Below are 25,586 nucleotides of genomic sequence, written 5' to 3'. Positions count from 1 at the left end.
ACACACACACACACACACACACACACACACACACACACACACACACAATACTAAGTACTGTCAAGAGTGAACAACATCAACAACACCCACACATCCTTAACAATACCAAGTGCTGTCAAGAATTAAAAGCAATTGGAATCCTTCCTCACTGCTGGTAGAAATATTAATTTAATCAATCGGGAAAATTGCCAGTATCCACTGAAGTTAAACATATACCCCCATGAATTAATAAGTCTACTCCAAGTTATGAGAAATATACCTAAAGATATACCCCCAAGGACTCTCATAGCAGTTTTATTCATGATACGAAAAAATGAAAACAACCTAAATGTCCATCAACAAGAAAACTGATAAGCAAATTGAAGTCATACAATGAAAAGTTATCATACAATAAAAATACTGTATAGCAATAAAAAAGAAAAACTACTATTAAATATAACAACATGAATGAATATCACAGTCAATGTTGAGGAAAAAAGAAGGCCTGACTGAAAAGTATATTGTATGATTTTGTTAACATGATATTCCAGAACAGGCAAGACTAATCTGTAATAATAGGTTAAAACTATATGATCATCTTTTGGGATGGTGGTATGATATGGAATAGGAAGGGGCATGAAGGAACCTTCTAGGGTGCTAGAAAAGTTACATATATCTTGATCTGACTGTGGTTACAGGGGTGTATAGAAACGTTAAAGAAAAATCAAGTAGTATACTTAAGATTGGTACACTTCACTGTATATATGTTATACATTAATTTTAAATTAATAAAACAAAAATACACAGCAATAATATTAAAGACTTATGGGAAAGTGAAAATGTATGTAAAATTATACACCTGTGAATCTATTAATGTAAGCAAATGTATCTTCAATGAAAAGATTGTCTCTTATTTACATTGTTAACCATAATTGCCTATTTTTAGAATTTTTGGTCTTCCTGGACATGACTGGCTAACAATTAAGTACACCACTTCTACAGTAGAAAGGATTATTATTATAGGTAACCAAGAAAAATCATCATTACAAAATAGCATTTTCAATTAGCTGAAAGAATTTTGGAACTGACATTATAACTATATAAAAGTATCATATAGACAATTCTACTATTAAACAGCTGTTATTATCACCTATTTAATTTCTCTTATTAGATTTTAAGCTCCTTGAGAGACTATTTCCTGCTTATCACTGTTTCCCCATTACTAGCTTAGAGTCAAGCACACAGTAGGCATGCACCTGAATGAAACAATTTCAATGAAATAATATTGTTATGATTGTACTTTCTTTCCCAATTCTAAGAATTACCTGAAAGACATATTTGTTGATAAACAACTTTATTCAAGAACTTTATAGTCTTTAATGTGTGTGTGTGTATATATATATATACACACACACACTCTCTCTCTCTCTCCCCACACACAGAAGATTAAAATTCTTGAATAGAGTTGCGTACCAATAAATACACACATACACTGCATATATGTGTATATATATATATGAACACACATATACTGTGTGCACGCACATGTGCAAATACACACACACTTACATTCCATGTAAAATGTAACTGGGATCCAGTTATTTCAACCTTGAGGAAAAATTACAGTGGAAAAGGTTAATAAAATTTGACATCAGATAGATCTGTAAGAAGACTATAAAACGCAGTAGTGTCCGGATTTCAACCAATACTGCTATATTTTCTGGCTGTTCTTTGATGAAGAGTGTTGCATGAGAAGCAACAAAAGTGTTTCTTCCCTGCAGATGTTTCGTTTGCTCTGCTTATTGCCACCCAATAAAAGAGAACTAGTAAGATTAACAACGCTGAAAGCAATCAAAACTCTATCTCCCTTTTTCAATATAGCAAATAAACTTGAATGCTAAAATAATTAGGATGTCATGTTATATAATGTGCAAAGGTTTAAAAAAATTTTTTTTAGGCAATGTGGTTAAGAGTATATGACCAAAGAATATGATCTCTTAGTGAAGGGGAAAGAGACTAAAGAGAGGAGAAAGTTGCCCAAAAGTTGTAAATAAGCTAGTCTGGACAGGTTGAATGATATTCTTGAACCATTACTCTAATGTATTTAGGGAGTTGTCCTGTTTCTCAATGTATTATTTTTTGTGTAAACAGGGACTCTTCTAATAATTCAATTTGATCCACACTGAGTATAGAGTTGAAATCTTTGAAGATATAATAGTTTGGCTCCAGGATGATAATAAATTTTCTATACCTTAAAAAAAAGTTTTCGTTGCCTATTTTAAAAGAAGACATATTGCTAGTCAAAATGCCTTACTCTCACCTGCACTTGTGCATTCTGAACAGTTCTCCTTTCTTCTAAAACATGGGAAACTTTCTAAACACATAGTGCTAACATTGCTTTCTTTAGTGTCCTGCCCAAATTCAAAGGCCTTCAAACTCTGCAGAGCTTAAGAATGAATATGATTCTGGCCAATGTCTAATTTGGTATCCAGTGCTGATATAGAACACTAGAAAAAAATTCCTCTTACTCTGTTAATCACCTTTTGATAAGCCTCTGAGCCTCACTCAATTCCTTCTATAAAATGATGGCATTGGATTAGAACTTTAAGGTATGTTTCAATTCTAACATTTTACTATTTTTCTAAAGTTGAATCATAAACAGAAGTTTTCCTACTTAAATCCACTGAGCCATACCTCACACTAGAAACTAAAGAGTCATACTGTAATATTATTATCAGTGCTGTGTTTAAACACAGGTGAGAAAATGTGAACATAGGGCAAATGATCAAACAACATAATGTATGTTAAATGTTATCACTGACCATTGAAAAAATATATGAGTGTTGCTGTAATAAGTAAATGTTTAACTGTGTAAATTGGCATATAAGTTAGTTCATATACCTTAAATACAGTTTCATACTCATACACTTAAAGGCAGGTAATGTTAAATGGCTTAACACTTCTACTCCAAAGCATCACTAACATCAGCATAAAATGAAAGAAAGCTTTCAAGAAAGCATTGTATAGTAACTAAACAAGTAACTGGTGAATTCTGTTACACAAATGAGTTTAAGATGCCCATAAAGCTTCAGAGGAGTAGTATCATCTGAGATTTCTATCAGCCCAAGATTCTTCCCTAAGAAGTTAGCTTGGCTTAAATATTCAAACAATCTATAAAACTTAAATAAAATATGATTATTTTTAAAAGGAAAAAAACCTTAGTCTTACCTTATCCATTCTCTTCTGCCAGCTTTCTTCACGTTTAACCATTAGTTCAATACAATGAGAAAGTGTTGCAAGGATTCCAGCAGTAGTTGCTTTAAAAGTTATTGCTTCCCCTTTAAAGTCTATACCATTAATTCCTTTTGGTGTCACATGTGGAAATACTGAAAAAGAAAGTTATTTACTGAAAATATTTCTAATAAAGAAATAACTCATCACAATTTAAGATTAGAAAATGTTTAGAAAATTAGCAAGTGAAAACAGGTTTTGGGGTTTTAATTTTCCTTCTGTGGGCCAACATTTAAAAACCTCCTATCCAAGCTCTATGAGCAAAGAAGCTTTGTGGCAGCATATGTACTTTCAAGTCAGTCTTTCTAGATTCTGTTTCCTGAAACTCATTTGCTGTGCTGCACCCAATTAATCAAGTGGTAGGAGGAGTAATACTTTAACAATAACATTCTGACAGCTTAGAGTAACACCTAATTATGGCAAGAACTACCTTACATTTTGAGAAATCTAGAATTTAAAAAACATCTTAAGATAAACTACAGAGTCTAATAAGGTAACATACAATTTTAAAATGAATATACAAATTTAAATCTAGAACCAATGCACTATTTAAACTCAATGCCTTTTATGGTTAAATTTTATTTTAATTCATGGTTAGCTTTTGAATTAAACAAAAAAATCTTAAAACTCACAAGATACAAACAAGAAAGCATAATATTCTATAGTTAATAAGAAATCGTTTTAGTAGAATCCTTATAAATTAAATAATGACACTTCTGACTTTAAAAACTATTAGAGACAGGACAGTAAAGATATAAGCCATCAAGAACAAACAGATAAACTTAATCAAAATGTAAAATTTCTGCTCTTGAAAACATTGTTAAGAGGATAAAGAGATAAGCCACAAATTGGGAGAAAACCTTTGCATGGCATATATTTAATAATGGACTTCTTTCCAGAACATATGAGGTAATCTCAAAGCTCATTAATAATAAACACCACCCCGACATGATCAAAAAATGTGAAGACACATTTCACCAAAGAGAAGATAGAAATGGCAAATAAAAACATGAAAAGACGCTTAATATCACTAGCTAGTAGGGAAATGCAAATTAAAACCACAATGACATATCACTACACACCTATTAGAATGACTGAAATTTGAAGACTGACCATCTTAAGTGTTGGTGGGGATGTGGAGGAACTGGAACTCTCATAAATGGCTGATAAAAAGCAATCTGGCATTTTCTTTAAAAATTAAACACACACACCTGCCATATGATTTGGACATTCTACCCCTAGGTATTTACCCAAAAGAAATACAATAGATGTCCATGGAAAGAATTGTATATGAATGCTCATAGCAGCTTTATTTGTAATAGCCAAAACTGCAACCAACCCAAATGTCCACCAGTGAATGAATAGATACACAAACTATGGTGTATCTAATACCACTCAGCAGTGAGAAGAACTCAACTACTGATACATGCAACAATAATGATGAATCTCAAACTAAAAAAGAGCCAGGTCAAAAAAGAATACAAACTGTATGAGTCAATTTACATTAAATTATAGAAAATACAAACTAATCTATAGTGACAGAAAATAGATCAGTGGTTGTTTGGGAATGGGGGAGAGAGGAATGACAAAGGGGATGGAGAAAACATTTGACTGTGCTGACAGTTTCATGAAAATATCCAAATTTATCAAATTATACACTTTAAATGGTACACCAATTATATCTCAATAAAGCTTTTTTAAAAAAACTTGTATTTTCTTAATAAGAATAGGCATGTACATCAACTCAACAGAATTGAGAGTCCAGAAATAAACCCTCACATTTATGGTCCATCAGTTTTTCAAAAAGGTGCCAAGGCAATTCAAAGCAGAAAAAAAAAATGTCTTTTCAGCAAATGATGCTGGGACATCTGGACATCCATATGTAAAAGTTACCATTATTACATAATGTCAGAATGTGATGTTACCTACATGTCTTGGAAGATATTTTCACTTGGATTCCAGCAGTTCTATTGCTTTAAAAAAAATTACTCAATTAGGTAATTATTCTTTGTGGGTTGTTAACTTCTGAAAGTATATTTTATCCACCTGAGGGGAAAAATGTATTACTTACACTTTTCTTTATTGCCATTGGTATTATGCAAGAAGTCACTATCAGAACGTGTTGTAGGGAAGTCATCTTCATCATCTTCTACCACTAAATAAAACACATTTAAAAAATCAGGATAAAAAAATAGAAGTTAATGTCTATTCTTATGTTCAACAGAATCATTTTACTTTGGATTCTGATTCTGTGAGTACGACGTCTTACTAATGCTTGTACTTTCACTGGTAATCAAGGTATGCTCAATAAATATGCGGTAGAATGTCTTTAGATACATTATTTTTAAACCATATTCATTCTCATTTGTGTAAGGGAAGGTTACTGAGCTATGAATTATTTCACCCTGTAGTCATCCTGTCTCTTGCTCCCTTCAATGAGGACACTTCAACTCTCTAGGAGGACCAGAGGGCTGAACAGGTCTATAAAAAGTACCTTCCATGCAGAAGACACCTTAGCTTGCCTCTGAGAGTTCTTTTTTTTTTTCCTTTAAGACAGTCTCATTCTGTCACCCAGGCTGGAATGCAATGGCATGGTCTCGGCTCACTGCAACTTCTGCCTCCCGGGTTCAACTGATTCTCCTGCCTCAGCCTCCCGAGTAGCTGGGACTACAGGTATGTGCTACCACACCTGGGTATTTTTTATTTTATTTTAGTAGAGATGGGGTTTTACTATGTTGGTCAGGCTGGTCTTGAACTCCTGACCTTATGATCCGCCCACCTCAGCCTCCCAAAGTGCTGGGATTACAGGCGTGAGCCACCATGTCCAGCTGAGAGTTCTTAAATATACTATTTCTGGATGTGCAGGGAAAATATAACAGATATGATATCAATTTTCATTCATCCCAGTATATATCTGTACCTGGACATCCCTTTTAACTTCTCTAAGTCCAGAAAAAAACAGAATCTCTTTTGTTCTACTTTAATGTACCTCTTTCTTCTATGTGCTGTCCCTTTTTCTCTACCTAACATACTTTAATTCTCTGTACTATGTGTTCCACTCATAATGCAAATTCCTGCATCGTAGCTCCCAATGTTATTTGCTGCTTTTATGAAGCTTTTGATGGTTTCTTCTTCTTCTTTTTGTGAGACAGGGTCTGACTTTGTTGCCTAGGCTCAAAGTCAGGCTCAAAGATGAGTGGCATGATCTCATCTCACTGCAACCTCCACCTCATGGGCTCAAGCAATCTTCCTACCACAGCCTCTTGAGGCTGGAAACACAGGTGTACACCACCATGCCCAGCTAATTTTTTTGTAGAAACGAGGTTTCACCATATTGCTTAGGCTGGTTTTGAACTCCTGATGTCAAGCAACCTGCCCACCTCTGCCTCCCAAAATGCTGAGATTACAGGTGTAAGCCACTGCACCCAGCCTACGTAACTCCTTTATTTATCTTTTGAGGAACTCCCTTTCTAAAGAAGGAATCTTCATTTTAAACTAATGTCTTACTTATTGCCTGTATCTTTTTACTTCAGGAGTACCTTGGCTCTACAAGAACATCTCATTTACTTTAGCTGTCTTTTTTATGGATGCAGAGTCCCAGTCGATACCTCATTTCCCTCCTTTGACTAAATGGTAAGAATCACCAAGGAAAATCTTCCATACTGCCATTTTCTAACTACTGGACTATTTCATTTTTTAATAATCACTTGAAAATGTTGCCAATCATCTGTAACAATTTTTACAAATCAAAATCTGCTATTACCTTGTATTCATTTCTACCTGGCTGTGATCTCAATATGCAATTGTTTTTCTTTTCCATTTCCAGCATTCCTACAGACTTCCATATGAGTACACCTTGATTACCAATGAAAATACAAAGATGAGTAAGATCTTGTATGCTCAATAAATATGCTGTGGAATGTCTTTGGATACATTATTTTTAAACCATATTCAGATAAAAAAACATGCTGACCATCAGCTGAAGTTACAATACAACTATGCCCAAATTAGTTCCCTGGCATAATCCCATAAAGATGACCTTCAAGTACCTTTTGAGATCTTTACTTCCTGGGGCCTTTTAAAATTTCCCTATTTTTTTTTTTGCATCATATCAATGAAAAATTAAAGCAGTTTGTTAGTCTTCAATTCTACCTTCATGCATTCTTTTCTACAGAAGCAGGAGATATTTCGTTTGCTCTACATTTGACATATTCACAATTTGATGGATTTGTTTTCTCGGAAAACTCGAAAGCCTTCTGTAGAGTATTTGTTTTCCCCTTTCTGCTGTGCTTTCCTTCTGCCTTCAGGAAGCTTGTTTATAATGCTACCTTATACTTCTACTATGGAGGGTATCCACATATCAATGAACGTTTGGTTATCCACCTATAAAGGAACTTTTGAAGAACAAAACCTTAATATCTCTCTCTCCCCTCAACCCCCGAATGTTGTGGTTTAGTGGGGCTATGGTGAAGGGTATGGTATAATTGTTTCTTTTTTAAAGCTCCCTGAGATGATTACAATATCAGCCAGACATTTATTTATTTTTGTCACCCAAATATTTCTCAGCCACTAGCACATTAAATCATCCTCTCAAACTACACCTTTAACCATAACCCTCCACCCCCAAACAGATACAGTATAGTTTTTTCAGGTTGAGTGTCATCACATCTGTAATCCCAGCACTCCAGGAGGCCTCGGTGGGAAGATCACTTCAGGTCAGGAGTTTGAGACCAGTTTGGGAAACAGCAAGACCTCATCTCTACAAAACAGCCCAGGTGTTTGAGGCTGTAGTGAGCTATGAGTATACCACTGTACTCCAGCCTGGGTGATAAGAGCAAAGCCATGTCTCAAAGAAAAAAAAAAAAAAAAAGATTTTTCAAAGGTTAACGATCTTTTAATAAAATCTGTTTTTATGGTTTGCCCCCATCTCTTTCTTGACCCCTATGCTGTATTTGACACTGCTCAGGCTTACATGTCAAATTTCTACTTGACAAGACCAAACAGCCTTGATGAGTCTCACATCTTGCTAACATGACCCTAATTTTATGTTTGTTTTAAAAATTAAATTTCCTTTCCCTCTTTAGCTGTGGGCAAACTTCAAGTCTCCTTCCTTAGATATTTGTTCTTCTACCCCATGGGAATTTATTCACTATTATAACTCCAACTATTTTTTATGCTAATGACTCGTTAATTTATTTTCCTGTGACTTCTTATACTAACACCACGTTCACATCTCCCATAGAATTTCTTCAAAGAAATTTCTACTACTAAAAATATATCTAAAAGTAGCTCCATAAACAAATCAGCTGTGCAAACATTGCTGCTTAGCTTCTCTGGGCAGTTCTCTCGTCTATAAAGAGGGTTTAAAATATTTATACCTACATAATAAGGTTATTATAAAATTATATCAGATAACTGAAGTATTGAACACATTACATAGTAAATACTATAAAACATTACAAAAATTAATCATGGCAACTCTCCTCTAATGGATTTCCTCTATTCTTCACGCTTGATCCAGAGGCTCATTTACAGATGCTCACATTACTACAATGGGTTACCACATGATTTTCTCCTATCTAAAGTTTCTCACCATTCTAATCTATGTTACAATTACCTACAATGATTAATCTTTTAAAAATATTAACTTCAACTTATATCCTTGCCTAAACAGTAACTTTTCAAATTACCAATGTGAACATTATTTTTTACATTAAATCGTAACTGTTCTTGTGTTCAATATTCTCTACCTAATAGTCTACTAGCATCAAACAGGGATTTTCAGCTTTTGATTAAGGCCAGTAATATATAAAACTGATGAAAATAAGCTATTCTTGGCCAGGTGTGGTGGCTCACGCCTGTAATCTTAGCACTTTGGGAGGCCAAGGTGTGCAGATCACCTGAAATCAGGAGTTCAAGACCAGCCTGGCCAACATGGTGAAACCCTTTCTTAAAAAAAAAAAAGGAAAAAGAAAATAAGCTACTCTCACTAAAAGAGTGGCCTTCCTTCCCTGCCCCTCCACTGCCACCAAACAACTCCTTGTGCATCCCTGAGGCAACTTTGTATCTTAGGGATATCTCACATGGTTTGAAACCACCATCCTAATATAAAGTTCCTCCATTCTAGTCAGACTGGTCTCCCTTACCAACATTTGAGTCTATTACGCTAAATTCCACCTTTGGACCTTGTACATTCCTGCTTCCTGTTACCCCAGCAACAATTCAAATTAACCATACTAATAATAACAGCCATTATTTATTGAGTTTTTGCTTTTAAATATAGTTATAACATACACATTATCATCTAATCCTCACAATCACAGGTGCTAGATATAATAACTATTTTGTAGTTGAGGAAACAGGTGTTGAGAAATGTTGAGAAATCTACTTCAAGTCATTAAACAATAAATAGAAGAACAAGATTAGAAGAAATTTTACTTTTAATGTGGTATATATGTCTTGTTTTTAAAATTAAACAATGTGTTTAGGTAAGTAAGAGGTGATGTCTTCCACTTCTGTAATCCTCACAGTATCCAGATTTAAAATGTTAATTAAATATTACTGAAGGAGATACATAAAGAAGGACAGTGATTCTTAAAATTATTTAAGTCATTAAATTAGTTTTTATAATTTAATGACAGTATATCCACAGAGATTCTTAAACTCAGGTCAGTGACTCTGCTTTGCCAAGTAGGAAATTATGGTCCATGTCCTTATCTCTCCTTTACCCAGCATGTATTCTCAAAAACATCAGCATTTCAGGCTGGGCATGGTGGCTCACGCCTGTAATCTCAGCATTTTGGGAGGCAGAGGCAAGCAGATTGCTTGAGCTCAGGAGTTTGAGACCAGCCTGGGCAACATGGTGAAACCCTGCCTCTACAAAAAAAACACAACAATTAGCTGGGCATGGTGGTGAACACCTGTAGTCCCAACTATTCAGGGAGGCTCAGGTGGGATGATTGCTTGGGCCTACGGGCGGAGGTTACAGTGAGCCAAGATTGTGCCACTGCATTCTAGCCTGGGTGACAGAGGGATACCCTGTCTCGAAAAATAAATAAATAAAAATCAAAGGATCAGTCAATCAATCAGTATCTTATAAATAACATTTGTAGGGAAATCAGTTAGAGGCTGAGTTGTATCTCAGAAATTCCTATGTTGAAGTATTTAACCACCAGTACCTCAGAATATGGCTGTTATTTGGAGACAAGGTATGTAAAGCAGAAGTTAAGTTAAAATGAGGTCATTAGGATGGGCAATAATCCAGTATGACTACATAATATGCAGAGGAAATTTGGACATAGACACATACAAAGGGAAAGATGATGATGTGAAGACACAGGTAGAACATGGCTACCTATAAGCCAAGGAGAGAGGCCTGTAACAGGTCTTTCCCTCATGGTCCTCAGAAGAAACCAACCTGCTAATAATATCTTTATCTCAGAACTGTGAGAAAATAAATCTGTTGTTTAAGCCACCCAGTCTGCAGTACTTTGTTAGGGCAGTCCTAGCAAACTAAAACATTAGTCTACATTGTTGCTATTTATTTAAACATGTAGCAGAAAAGATTCACTGTAATGTCTAATATTATTTTTCAAATCATCTACACAACCTGGTTATCACTGCATCCCAACTTCTACTTTTTTCACCGTCACTTTTGTCCTTCAAGTACTATACACTATTGGTATGGACCATTAAATGATAAATAAGGCATCATATTCTATATGTATCTTGTTTTTGCTTAAAGGGCTATTTGCAAGCATAATAAAGCTAACATGTAATGTTTAAATTGATTAAAAGGTATCTTTTTTTAATGGAGAAACAGAAGTTCAAGTGTTTTTTATTCCTAGAGGAAAAAAAAATCACACATTAATGAACCAAAAATTTCAATATAAGTTTTTACATTAACAAACAGAAAAAACTTCAAGGCCAGGCACAATGACTCAAGCCTGTAATTCTAGTACTTTGGGCAGCTGAGGTGGGAGAATCCCTTGAGGCCAGGAGTTTAAGACCAGCCTGGGCCACATAGTGAGACCTCATCTCAACAAAAAATTTAAAAATTGACCAGCTGTGATGGTGTATGCCGGTAGTCCTAGCTAGTTGGGAGGTTGAGCCCAGGAGTTTAAGGTTATAGGAAGCTATGAACATTCCACTGCACTCTAGCTTGCGCAACAGAAAGAGACTCTGTCTACTACATCAGTCAGTCAATCAATGAATCAATCAATCAAACAGAAAATAACTTCCAGGCTACTAAATTTACACAAAATTGAGAACTTTAAGAGGAATATGTTTATCTGCTTCTGTTCAAGATGAAATAATAGGGACTGAATTTACTCTCTAACATAAAACTAAAAAAACTGGACAAAATATATGAAACAATGCTTTTCAAGACACTGGCTACCAGACAACAAAGGTCAATGATCCCTAATAGGAAACAAATGAAGTGAGCTTTATGCATGCTCTAGCTCATTGTTTTAGGAGTTTCCAAACTATACAGTAAGCACAGGGAACCCAGGAGGAGCCTTGTAGATTCCCTGTAATGAGGAGATGAAGCTGAGCATCCAGAGAGACAAAGGCAACTAGAAGTAGTTCACAAGGCAGAGTACTAGAGAGGAGAGAACTGGACAGAGAATGCTGGAGATCGGCAGGAGGCTACCCATGGGTATTCTGCAGAGTACTGATAGCACGTGCAACTGAGCAAACAATAAAGGCGAGGGATAGAACCTTCTTAAAGGATTCTAAGAAACAGCACCTGAAGCGTACATGGGAGCAGAGAAAAGTATCTGGCCTACAATGCAGACTGGAAAATCTAATATTTCACAGAGAATTGGTGAGAAATCAGTAGAGTCTCAACTTAGGAGTTAGAGAAAGAAATACATTTTTGGAAGGTTCTGATACTACACATAAAGTGGTATATTACTTGAAGGTAGACTGTAGTAAGGTTAAATATGTAAACTATAAACTTTAAAGTAGCCACTAAGGTAACAAAACCAAAAGTTAAGAAGCCAACAAAGGAGATAAAGTGAAATTATTAAAAAAAAAAAAAAAAAAAAGAAAAAGGAAAACTTAATCCAAAGAAGGCAGAAAAAGGGAATATAGAATAGAGAAGACAAAAAGAACTTGGATCCCGATCAGACACATTTAATAAGACTGAGAAATGAAACCACGTCAAGCAACCTAGTCATACTGGGGATGGACTTAGTCCTGTATGGTAATAATGGTACAGTAATTCATTTTTGCCATCACAATAAATTACGTGAAAAGCTGAAGAACAATGTTAACATCAACAGTGTTTTCAGCACCAACAAAGGAAAGTTAAACTATAAACCTAATAATACTAAAAGTTAATTGAAGATACCTTATTTCTTTTAAATAAAAACTCAATAAAATTACTATTATTATTATTATTATTTGAGACAGTCTCGCTCTGTAGCCCAGGATGGACTGACGTGGCACGATCTTGGCTCACTGCAACCTCTGCCTCCTGGGTTCAAGCAATTCTCCTGCCTCAACCTCCAGAATAGCTGGGATTACAAGCACTTGCCACCTCACCTGCTTTTTTTTTTTTTTAGTAGCGATGGGGTTTTACCATTGTGGTCAGGCTGGTCTTGATCTCCTGACTTTGTGATCTACCTGCCTTGGCCTCCCAAAGTGCTAGGATTACAGGAGTGAGCCTCCATGCCTGGCCTCAATAAAATTATTTTTAAATGTACATAAAATTATTATTTTCATTTCTATTACTGATTTCTTCTTCTATGAGAAAAAGGGCAGAGAAAAGGAGAGATTAAGAGACAGAGGAAAAGACAGAAAGGAGAGGGAGAAAAAGAGAAACAAGAGGGCAAGAGGGAGAAAAAGAGATCAACTGGCTGATTCCAGATCTGAAGGATTTAACATATGCTTATCTCTGAGGCTCATCATGGGGTAAATTTATCAGACATAATAATAATAATAATGTGAAATGCTCCATATTACCAAGATAATAGATGCCATTTTAAAAAAATGGAATAAAGAGTATCATTTGAAAGTCTTCGCCTGGTGTGGTGGCTCATGCCTATAATCCCAGCAATTTGGGTGGCTGAGGTGGGAAGATTGCTTGAGGGCAGGAGTTCAAGACCAGCCTGAGTGACATAGTGAGTCCCCGTCTCCATAAAAAATAGAAAAATAAATTAGCTGGGCGTGGTGATGCCCTAGCTGTAGTCCTAGCTACTTGAGTGGTTGAGGTGGGAGGACTGCTTGAGGCCAGGAGTTCGAGGCTGCAGTGAGCTATGATCGTGTCACTGCACTCCAGCCTGGGCAATAGAATGAGATCATGTCTCGATAAAAAAGTAAATAAATACAATAAAGATCTTCAATGGAATCAGGTATGGATGATCAATATGAATTAGTATGTGTAACTGAAGTACTCAAGTTACAAGGACACTGAAATCTGTTATACTGTGGGTTTGCAGCAAAAATGACTATAAATACCTTTATCACTTAAAGACATTACCCTTTGAGATCAAGAGGCTTTTAATCCATTCATTCTCCAAGTTAAAAATAGTGGTAATAGCCTAATTAACCTTTATCCCTTTGAAGTTCATCCTTAGAGACAGCATCAGCACAGACATCAAAGTACTTCTGTAGCGTGTCAACTTGTCTACATAAGATGTCTCTAAATGTTTCCATTTCAGCCAACTTCTCGCGTAAACTGTGGCCTTTCTGCAAAACACAAAATAGTGGGATGTAATTCAAGTAAAACAAAACCGGATTTTATTTGGTCCTATGTTTTTTCATCAACCTTTAAGGTCTGCACCTTATCATTGAGGGCATGGGATAAGGAGAGCTGTTTAGTTCAGTATAGTACTTCTAGGAATAGGCTTGAAACTTAATCTACTGTCTTGATAGTGATAAGCTACTTATGAGTGATAATCTGGTAAGTGATATCACTTATAAATGATAAGCCTTAGTTTTTATAACAAATAAGAAAGCATTAATACCTGACAGTCTGCTAATATAACATTTGATAGTTTCAAATTAAACGAATTGTGAGAAACAACTGTGAAAGACTTTGAAATGGGCAAAAATATTACTAGCGTCCTTTCAAAGTAATGGTGACTTGTCATCTATGCTACCCTTGGGAGAGTACTGTTTGATCATATAGACATTTTTGCCTTTCATTGCATTTGAGCTATTTTGCAACTGTTTTAGTAGAAAACTGAGTAGTATAAATAATTCTTGTTCATAGAGATGCAAATAAATTTTGTTTGGTGCAGAGGTATTGACTATTAATCTGAAGATATTGACCAGTTTTGCACATATTCGCAAAACATTTCAGTATTCTTCAGATTTTCCTTTGAACCAGTTTTTTTAAAATAGTTTACAATGAATAAAATAAAATCAGTGACACGTATTCATTTGTATGAGTTATTATTTTATACCTTAAGAAGTACTTCTCTAATAAGTTCAAATAAAGTATATTAAAGTTTGTTCAAAAAATTATCAAATATGTTCCTTTCACACATCCAATACTAAACTCAATTTATGTTGCTTTAACTTAAGGCATCCACTAACTACACACCTTGAATGAAGAGGTGGATGTTGCAGAATAGCCGCTTGCTCCAGATACCAGTGACACCATTGAGCCATGTCGACGCAAGCTGGACTCAGATCCATATCCAGATTCAGTCTAAAAAAAAAAGTAAAGTAGGTGAAAAAAATTTAAATAAAAAATCCTTGAGAAAACAAAAGGTTTCCTATGAATTAACAAGATTATTGTAACAATAACTGGCAGTTTTGGTGCACATAAGATATACAGTCAATCCACTGACATAAGCCATGCCTTTCAATTTCTAACTGACATTTAATTAAGAAATTTATTGAATACCTACTATGTGCTAGGCTAGTGATCAAAAAGATTGTTTAATAATAGGAAAACTAAAGTAGTCAGAATCATAGACAGAAAGTAGAATAGTTGTTACCAGGGGCAGGGAAAAGAAGAGTGGGGAGTTACTATTAAATGGACGTAAGAGTTTCAGTTGGGGAAGATAAAAAAGCTCTGAAGATGGAGGATGGTGATGGTTAAAAAATAATATGAATACACTTAATACCACAGAACTGTATACTTAACAGTGGTCAAAACGGCAGATTTTATGTATTCTCACCCATTGTTAACACGATTATAATATCTGCCATTCACTTACAAGAGTTTGTGTTTTGTGATTACTACTGGACTTAGATATTTCTGGAAGCAGCTTGTATCTTTGATTTTTGTACACACCTCAACAGTCCACGGCACAAAGTTTCCAATTTTGCTAGTCTATTAAGTCATCATTCCATGGAAGATAATTGATGGGAATGATACACTTCAGAGCATCAATTTTATTATATTTTACCTTCTCTAATACAAATGCAATATAACAATATACACAAAGGAATTAAACATTTGAACTTCCAAGTAACTGAAACCAGGTATTTTGGATCTCTGATTATTTTCCACTATTACTTTTTAAAAGTACAGTGGATTGGGTCGGGAGCAGTGGCTCATTCCTGTAATCCCAGCACTTTGGGAGGCCAAAGTGGGTGGATCACTTGAGGTCAGGAGTTCAAGATCAGCCTGGCCACAATGATGAAATCCTGTCTCTACTAAAAATACAAAAATTAGCCAGATGTGGTAGTGAGTGCCTGTAATAGGCGGCTGAGGCAGGAGAATCGCCTGAACCCGGGAAATGGAGGTTGCACTGAGCCGAGATCATGCCATTGCACTCCAGCCTGGGTGACACAGTAAGACTCTGTCTCAAAACAAAAATGAAAACAAAAACAAAACCAGTCAATTAATATGTTTGTGTGGAAAAACCAAGGAGGCATCAGTAATACATCCTTTGACGATATATCATATCATATCTATTATGGTTTGACTGATTGATTTCAATCCTGCTCCTCTTTACTATTATGGTTCTAGATAGGTATTCATATTGAACAGCTTTCCTTCATTTGAACGGGAAAAAAACCCTAGGTTTGGTAAACATTACTTTTTTTTAATATTTAAAGGAACAAAAAGCTACATTGTATTTAATTTTAATTCTACTCAATAAACAAGGTAAAATAGTATCTAATTATTTTTAGTATCAAAGTTATGGTGACAAAAATTTGAAGTTACATAAATTTCAGCATTAATATTAGGAAACAAAATTACATACGATGTGTTATGGAAAATATATCCATTCACATTTTAAATCCTCTGTGCTTCAATTTCTGAAAATACATTACATTTCCTATACAGCTGTGGGTTTACCCATGATATTTTTCTCATTAAAAAATATTCTTTTTAGCTATAAGAATACTACGCTTCTACGGTTTAATAAATAAAATCTTTGTTCTCATTTTTATGTAAATGATATTAGCACCAGTTCAAAACATTTTCCTGGTAGCATCACTTCATTTATCTTAACTTTAATACTCTAGGATCTCAGAGCTTCTGGAGTCAATTAAAAAAATAATAAACTAATCGGCAATTTGTAACAAAATGGAAGAAAGCAAATTTACAAAGAAGGGAGGAGACGCTCAGCACACATTAATTTTAAAAAATAGTTACAAGAGGCAAAGATTATAATCAACACCAAGAAGGAAAGCAAACGAGCTCTCATTAACCGAGTCTGGGCTTTATAACCAAATTGCTAATTCATTAACCTTAAATTCATTTAAAGTTGCAGAGGACCTAACGGTACCTAAACTTGAACTAAGGTTGTATTCCAAAAATCTTCCCTTGCGTATCTACTATCTCTTCAAGGTAGATTGCCTTTATATTTGTATGAGAATTACATTTTGTTTCTTATTCCAAATAATCTCTCATCTTTATTATTTTTATCCAGAAAATAAATGTTTATAAATCCTACATTACACTAAGTGATAGAAATTCAGTGTTCTAGCCATCTAGGATCTTATTAGTAACCTCTGGATTTTCCACTTCTCAGACTAACAGTCTTTTTGTCTGTTATTGTCAAAAACTATCCCTATCCCTACACCTCCACCTCCAACCTACAGTACATAAAATTCAGGTTATCTGGGATCTTGAAAACTTCTAAACAGAAACTGAATAATTATTATTATCATTGTTTTTTTGAGACAAAGTCTCACTCTGTCTTGCCCAGGCTGGAGTGCAGTGGTGTGATCTTGGCTCACTGCAACCTCTGTCTCCTGGATTCAAACAATTCTCCTGCCTCAGCCTCGAGCAGCTGGGATCACAGGTGACCGCTACCACATCCAGCTAATTTTTGTATTTTTAGTAGAGACAGAGTTTCATCATGTTGGCCAGGCTGGTCTTCGAACTCCTGACCTCAGGTGATACACTCACCTCAGCCTCCCAAAGTGCTGGGATTACAGGCATAAGCCACCCCGCCTGCCCAAAATATCCTGGAATTCTTTAAACAATCTGCCTTGGACCAGTGTGGTGGCTTGTGCCTCCAGTCCCAGCTACTTGACTGAGGCAGAAGAATAGCCTGAGGCCAGGTGTTTACGGCCATAGTAAGCTATAATCACACCACTACACTGAAGCCTAGGTGAAAAGGCAAGAAGATCCTGTCTCTTAAACCAACAAGTAAACCCAAAATAGTCTACCATCCTCTATATTTCTTTGAAACAGTAAGAGCCCACAGTCACCATAAAGTTTGGTTCCTGTTATGTGCTGAAAAGCTTTCAGAAACTATATAATATCATCCAAATGTAAGAAAAAATGAAAAAGAAAAGCAGGAGTAAAAAGAATAGTAGCGAATAGAAGTGTAGTAACAATGGCAAAGAATAGTAGCAAAGCGGGACAATTCCATGAAGGTACAACAGTAACCACCTCAAAGGAGGAACAAACCTGTCCCTACCGCCAACATCAATAATTGGATGGGTTTGGGTTAAAAAAACAAAAACAAAAACAAAAACCAAAAAAAGGGGTAGGGGGTGAGAAGGAAGAAGAGCAAAGGAAGGGAAGGAATCTATAACTAAAATAACAAAACAGCTCATGAACAAAGAAATGGACATGTTCAAGCAGACATTAGGAATTTATCCCTATGAAAACACGTGGCCTCTTAAGTTTCAAACCAACACCTACTAGCTGCCAAAATAAAATGGTCACACTTTTTAATAATGCTTGCTTATAGAACATTCTATCTATTAAGTACTTCAATATGTTCTCAACTCTGAATTGACTAACAAATTACATATAATTTTAAGACAAGGTGGAATCAAAGCTCTTCTCTGAGACTTACGTGACTCTACATCTTTATGCAATGTCTTAGTGGTGAAGGAAAAGAAATGTTCCGGTGACAGGAAAATGATTAATGAAAAGGTAATCAAAAGGATGTACTTTATAGTATGCAAATTATGCCTCAAGGAAACTGATTTTTTTAAAAAAAACAAATCTATGACAAACAAGAGCAGGTCAGAATAGAACGGGGTCACTGAATACAAAGAGGTAGAAGAAAATGTGGAAGTGTAAACTACATTTGTCAAAACTCAAACTGTACAATTAAAATGGGTACTTTTTAAGAATGTAAATTATACCCCAATAAAGTTGATAAAGAAAAAAATGTAAGCCTGTTTCAAGGTAACAGAATCACATCAAAAAGGAATTCTAATTACAGCAATCAGACAGCTCACAAAAAAAGAGTTCTTGACTAAGTGCAGTGGCTCATGTCTGTAATCTCAGCACTTTGGAGGCAAAGGCTGGAGGACTGCTTAAGCCCAGGAGTTCAAGACTAGCCTGAACAATAAAGCAAGATACCATCTCTACAAAAGTTTTTTGAAAAGTTAGCAGGGCATCATGGTGTGGTCCTGTAGTCTGTTACTTGGAAGGCTGAGGCAGGATTCCTTGCACCCAGGAGTTTAAGACAGCACTGAGCTAAGATTGTGCCACTGTGTACTCCAATCTGGGTGACACAGTAAGACTACCTCAAACGAACAAAGGCTTATTGTTTCTTTTTCAATTTTAATTTTAGGTTCAGGCAGTACATGTGCAGGTTTGTTACATAGGTAAATTACATGTTGCTGGAGTTAGGTGTAAAATAATTTCATCAGCTAGGACGTGAGCATAGTACCTGACAGGTACTTTTTTGTCCCTCACCCTCCTCCCATTCTCTACCCTCAAGTAGGGCCCAGTATTTATCGTTTCCCTCTTTGTGTCCATGCGTACTGAATGTTTACCTCCCACTTTTAAGTGAGAACATGGTGTTATTTGATTTTCTGTTCCTGTGTTAATTCACTTAGGATAATGGTCTCCAGCTGCATCTATTTCACGAAGGGAATTAGCACCTACTCCAGACTTACCACACTTGAAGAGTGTCCAGAGGGCAGAGGGAGCTCAGGAAACACTTTGGATGGATCATGTTTCAGTGGCCCTGCTACGTGGGCTCTGCCTGGCTTCTATGACAGAGGATCAGGAACTGCTGGCATCACCCATCTGATTCCCTCCATGGGTTATGGGCTTGGAAATGAACTAATCAGAGCTAATGTTGGAAATAAACTTATTAAATAAGCTCCATGATTTGGTCCATGTGTTCTCATTATTTAGCTCCCACTTATAAATGAAAATGTGCAGAATTATTTATGTTCCTGCATTAGTTTGCTAAAGATAAGGGCCTCCAGTTTCATCCATGTTGCTGCAAAAGACATGATCTCCTTCCTTTTTATGGCTGTGTAGCATTCCACGGGGGGTATATGTGCCTAATTTTATTTATCCAGTCTACTGTTGATGGGCATTTAGATTCACGCCATGTTTATGCTATTGTGAACAGTGTTGTGATGAACATACACACGCATATGTCTTTATGGAGGAATGATTTATATTCCTCTGGATATATATGCAGTAATGGGATTGCTGGCCAAATGGTAGTTCTGTTTTAAGTTGAGAAATCACCAAACTATATTCCATAGTGGCTGAACTAATTTACATTCCTACCAACAGTGTATTCCTTTTTCTCGGTAACCTCACCAACACCTGTTATTTTCTGAATTTTTAATAGTTATTCTGATTAGTGAGATGGTATCACACTGTGGTTCTGATTTACATTTCTCTCATGAACAGCGATACTGAAACGTTTCTCATATGCTTGATGGCAGCATGAATGTCTTTTGAGAAGTGTCTGTTCATGTCCTTTGCCCACCTTTTAATGGAGTTGAGTTTTGCTTGATTTAAGTTCCTTATATTCTGGATATCAGACCTCTGTTGGATGTATAGTTGGCAAATACTTTTTCCCTTTCTGGAGGTTGTCTGTTTACTCTGTTGATAGTTTCTTTTGCTATGCAAAAGCTCTTTAGTTTAGTTAGGTTTCATTTATCAATTTTTGTTTTTGTTGCAATTGCTTTTGGAGACTTCCTCATGAAATCTTTGCCAAGGCTTATACCTAGAACGGTATGTCCTAGATTTTCTATTTGGGTTTTTATAGTTTTAGAACTTACATTTAAGTCTTTAATCCACCTTAATTTTTGTACAAGATGAGAGAAAGGCATCCAGTTTCAATCTTCTGCATATGGTCAGCCTGTTATACTACTACCATGTATTGAATACAAAGCCTTTTCCCTATTGCTTGTTTTTGTCAACTTTTTTGAAGAACAGATGGTTGTGGTTGTGAGGCTTTATTTCTGGTTTATCTAACCTATTCCATTGGTCATGTGTCTGTTTTTGCACCAGTATCATGCTGTTTTGGTTACTGCAGTATTGTAATATAGTTTAAAAGTAGGCAGTGTGATACCTCTGGTTTTGTTCTTTTTGCTGAGGATTGCTCTCTTTGGGACTTTTATTGGTACCACATGAATTTTAAAATAGTTTTTTCTAATTTTGTGAAAAAAAGATATTAGCAGTTTGATAGGAATGGCAATGAATCTGTAAACAGCTTTGGGCACTATAGCAATTTTAACAACATTGATTCTGCCTATCCATAAGCACTGAATGTTTTTCCATTTGCTTGTGTTGTCTCCAATTTCCTTCAGCAGTGTTTTATGATTCTCACTGTAGAGATCTTTCACTTACCTGGTTAGCTGTATTATTAGGTGGTTACCGTGAATGGGACTGCATTCCTGATCTGACTTTCAGCTTGGACGTTATTGGTGTATAGAAATGGTACTGACTTTTGTTTTATCGAGATAGGGTCTCACTCTGTCACCCAGGCTGGAGTGCAGCAGTGTGATCACGGCTCACTGCAACCTCAACTTCCTAGGCTCCAGTGGTCCTTCTGCCTCAACCTCCAAAGTACCTGCAACTACAGGTGCATGCCACCACACCCAGCTAATTTTTTTATTTGTTGTAGAGACAGGGTCTCACTCTTTTTGCCCAATCTAGTCTTTAGCTCCTGGGATCAAGTGATCCTTCTGCTTCAGCTTCCCAAAAAGCTCGGATTACAGGCATAAGCCATGATGCGTGGCCTCTGGTACTGATTTTTGTACATTGATATTGGACCCTGAAGTTGTTCATTGGTTCTAGGAGCCTTTAGGCAGAGACTGTGGGGTTTTCTAGGAATAGAATCATATTGTCTGTGAAGATAGTCTGACTTCCTCTTTTCCAATCTGGACGCCTTTTATTTCTTCCTCTTGCCTCATTGCTCTGGCTAAGAACTTCCAGTATTATGTTCAATAGGAGTGGTGAGAGTGAACATCCTTGTCTTCTGGTTATCACAGGGAGTACTTCCAGCTTTTGCCTGTTCAGTATTACACTGGCTGTGGGTTTGTCAAAGATGGCTTGTATTGTTTTGAGGTATGTTCCTTCAATGCCTAGTTTTTTGAATTTTTTTTTTTTTTTTATCATGAAGAGATGTTGAATTTTATCTACGGCCTTTCTGTGTCTATTGAGATTATGTGTTTTTTGTTTGTTTCTAGTTCTGTTTATCTGATGCATCACATTTATTGATTTGTATATGGTGAAAAAACCTTACATTTCAGGAATAAAGCCTACTGAATTGTGGTGGTGTTTTGACGTGCTGCTATATTCAATTTGCTAATATTTTGCTGAGGCTTTTTGCATCTAAGTTCATCAGGGATATTGCTTGAAGTTTTTGTTTTTTGTTGTGTCTCTGCCAGGTTTTGGTATAAGAATGATGCTGGCCTCATATAATGAGTTAGTGAGGAATATGTACTCCTTGATTTTTTTTTTTTTTTTTTTTTTTTTTTAGAATAATTTCAGTAGCATTGGTACCAATTCTTCTTCATATGTCTGGTAGAATAGAACTATGAATTCATGCAGTCCAGGGCTTTTTCTGATTGGTAGTTTTTTGTTTTTGTTTTTTCAATTACTGATTCCATTTCTGAACTTGTTATTGGTCCGTTCAAAATTTCAGTTACTTCCTGGTCAAACCTGGGAAGGTTTATGTTTCCAGGAATTCATCTATCTCTAGGTTTTCTAGTTTTGTGCATAGGTGTTTGTAGTAATCTCTGAGGGTTTGTTGTATTTCTGTGGGATGGGTGGTAATGCCATCTTTGTCATTTCTAATTGTGCTTATTTGAATCCTGTTTTCTTCATTAGTAGTCTAGCTAGCAGTCTATCAATCTTATTTATTCTTCCAAGGAATCCCGTTTTCATTTTGTTGATCTTTTGCATAGATCATGTCTCAGTGTCATTCAGTTCAGCTCGCATTTTATTTGTTTTCTCTTGCTAGCTTTGGGGTTGGTTTGGTCTTGTTTTTCTAGTTCATCATAGTGATGACAGGTTGCATATTTGTAATCATTTTAACTTCTTGATATAGGCATATTTTTTGGAGGTTTTGTTCATTATTTAAAATTCTATCTCTTTTAATTTGTCTGTCTACACAGATTCAAAGAAGTGGTCTTCAAGCTCTGATATTCTTTCCTCAACTTGGTCTTTTTTGTTATTAATACATCCACTGTGTTCTGAAATTCCTGTGGTGAATTTTTCCTTTCTAGAAGTTTTGTTTGTTTTTTTTCCTAAAATGGCTACATCATCTTTCAGCTTTTGGACTGTTTTACTGTGTTCCTTGGAATTCATTTCAACCTTCTCTTATTTGTCAATGACCTTCCTTGCCATCCAGATTCTGAATTCTGTATCTATCATTTTGGCCATTTCAGTCTGGTTCAGAGCCATAGCTGGGGAGCTAGTGTGGTTTTTAGAGTTGCTAGACTTCTTGTGCTAATTCTTTCTCAACTTTGTGGGCTGGTGTTCCCTTCATCTTTGAAGCTTCTGTCTTTTGGATAGGGTTTTCTTTTTTTAAAATATTGTTTGAGGCTGTTGAGAAACTGTGGTATAAGTTGGGTTTAGTTGATTGGCTTCATCATTTCTGGACACTTTAGGGGGGCTAAGGCTTAGTTCAGCACTCCTAACGATGTGTTCTAATCCTAGAGGGCTGAGACCAGGATTACTGTCTTGCCCCTAGAGATTAAGCATCTGCTGTGCTGGAGGGACAAGGCGCTCTCAGTGTGCTGGTAAAAACACTCTGATAGAGGCTGCTGGCCAACACACTCTGGTAAGGTGGTAGTCTTACCTTGCACATGTGCACAAGTGGGGCAGTGGGGGTCCTCACTGGTGTGCACACCAGAAGGGTACCCGCAGGCATCCTCATACATTTGTGTATCTGTAGGGGTCTGTGCATGCATGCATGCCAGCTAGGGCAGTGGCAGATCTCTGTGTGAAAAATTCTTATGAAAGAATGAGGTGTATTAAAATTCCTAGGGCAAAGGTATCATGTTAGGTCCTTTACCTAAAATGGCTCTAGTTGTTCCTTTTCTCTTTTGAGACACAATGCTAACCTTGTAAGTGTGGTACTCTATTTCTTATACTGGTTTTGGTAAAAGTTTCTTTCTTTCTTTTTTTTTTGAGGTGGAGTCTCGCTCCATCACCCAGGCTGGAGTGCAGTGGCATGATCTCAGCTCACTATAGCCTCCACCTCCTGGGTTCAAGCAATTCTTGTGCCTCAGTCTCCCAAGCAGCTGGGACTACAGGCATGCACCACCATCCTGGGCTAATATTTGTATTTTTAGTAGAGACAGAGTTTGGCCATATTGCCCAGGCTGGTCTCAAACTCCTGACCTCAAGTGATCTGCTCGCCTCGGCCTACCAAAGTGCTGGGATTACAGGTGTGAGCCACTGCACCTGGCTTTATTTAATTTTTTTTTTCTTCTTTTTCTTCTTCCTTTTTTTTTAAAAATTCTTTATTTTATTGCATTTTAGGTTTTGGGGTACATGTGAAGAACATGCAAGATTTTTGCATAGGTACACACGTGGCAGTGTGATTTGCTGCCTTCCTCCCCATCACCTATATGGAAGACTACAATTAAAAGAAGAATTTCTCTGTAATAGATAAAAATATATTTCAGAAGTTACTTAACTTAGACACCTTTGTGTGATTCATTTCTAAGCAAAATCTGAATTGCCCTTTTAAATATAATATTCCCTACAACTTATAATCCAAATTTATAAACACACATTTTAGACATTTATTTGAAAATATTCAGAATTCAACAGTTTGAATATATATATTTTTTCTTTTGAGACAGGGTCTTGCTGTTACCCGGGCTGGAGTGCAGTGGCAGTCATGGCTCACTGCAGCCTTGATCTCCCAGGCTCAGACAATTTTCCCACCTCCGCCTCCCAAGTATGCTGCATGGTGGGACTAATGGCATGCAGCAAGATGCCCAGTTGTTTACTTATTTATTTATTTAGAGACAGAGTCTCACTCTGTTGCCTAGGCTGGAGTGCAGTGGCACCATCTTGGCTCACTGTAACCTCTGCCTCCAGGGTTCAAGCAATTATTCTGCCTCAGCCTCCTGAGTAGCTGGGATTATAGGAAAGCGCCAGCACGCCCAGCTAATTTTTATATTTTTAGTAGAGACGGGATTTCACTATGTTGGTCAGCCTGGTCTTGAACTTCTGATCTCATGATCTACCTGCCTTGGCCTCCCAAAGTGCTGGGATTACAGGCGTGAACCACTGCACCTGGCCTTATTTTTATTTTTTACTTTTTTAAAGACAGAGTCTTACTATGTTGTCAAGGCTGGTCTCAAACTGCTGGGCTCAAGCGATCCTCCTACCCTGGCCTTTCAGAGTCCTAGGATTACAGCCAGGAGAGACTGCACCTGGGCCAGTTTGAAGTTTAAATCCAAATGAATCCACCCTATCCATATCCATATCAGTGAGTCTTAAACAGAGAAAACTACTGATTTGAAAAATAATCTTAAAATAAAATATAAACATTAAATACTTTACTAAAGATGTCTTCACTGTCTGCCTTATACCCTTATGTATTTCTTCAAGTTCTACTATTTCAAAACAGGTAACATCATCTTTCAAAAAAGACATGATAAAACAAGACTCCTTTGCAGCAAAATCAGTGGAACACATTTTAAGTAACTGGTAA

At 36.3% G+C, this 25,586-nt stretch overlaps 1 protein-coding gene across 5 annotated transcripts in view; it reads right to left on the bottom strand.

Moving 5' to 3' along the window:
- The window catches only part of CERT1 (ceramide transporter 1), a 142,136-nt gene that overhangs the window by 42,897 nt on the left and 73,653 nt on the right, over positions 1-25,586 (bottom strand). For all 5 annotated transcript variants that reach the window (XM_032278146.1, XM_032278136.1, XM_032278127.1 and 2 more), the window contains exons 4-7: positions 14,825-14,932; positions 13,827-13,965; positions 5,342-5,425; positions 3,208-3,365 (exon numbers count right to left, since the gene is read on the bottom strand). In XM_032278146.1, the coding sequence (XP_032134037.1) occupies positions 3,208-3,365; positions 5,342-5,425; positions 13,827-13,965; positions 14,825-14,932 (489 nt within the window). The remainder of the gene's footprint in view (positions 1-3,207; positions 3,366-5,341; positions 5,426-13,826; positions 13,966-14,824; positions 14,933-25,586) is intronic.

The sequence above is a fragment of the Sapajus apella genome, unplaced genomic scaffold (assembly GCF_009761245.1).
Source record: "Sapajus apella isolate SASKATOON/1434 unplaced genomic scaffold, GSC_monkey_1.0 scaffold1, whole genome shotgun sequence".
Taxonomy (NCBI): Eukaryota; Metazoa; Chordata; class Mammalia; order Primates; family Cebidae; genus Sapajus; species Sapajus apella.
Note: the sequence above shows the minus strand (reverse complement) of the source record. Positions and strands in the feature narration are given on the sequence as shown.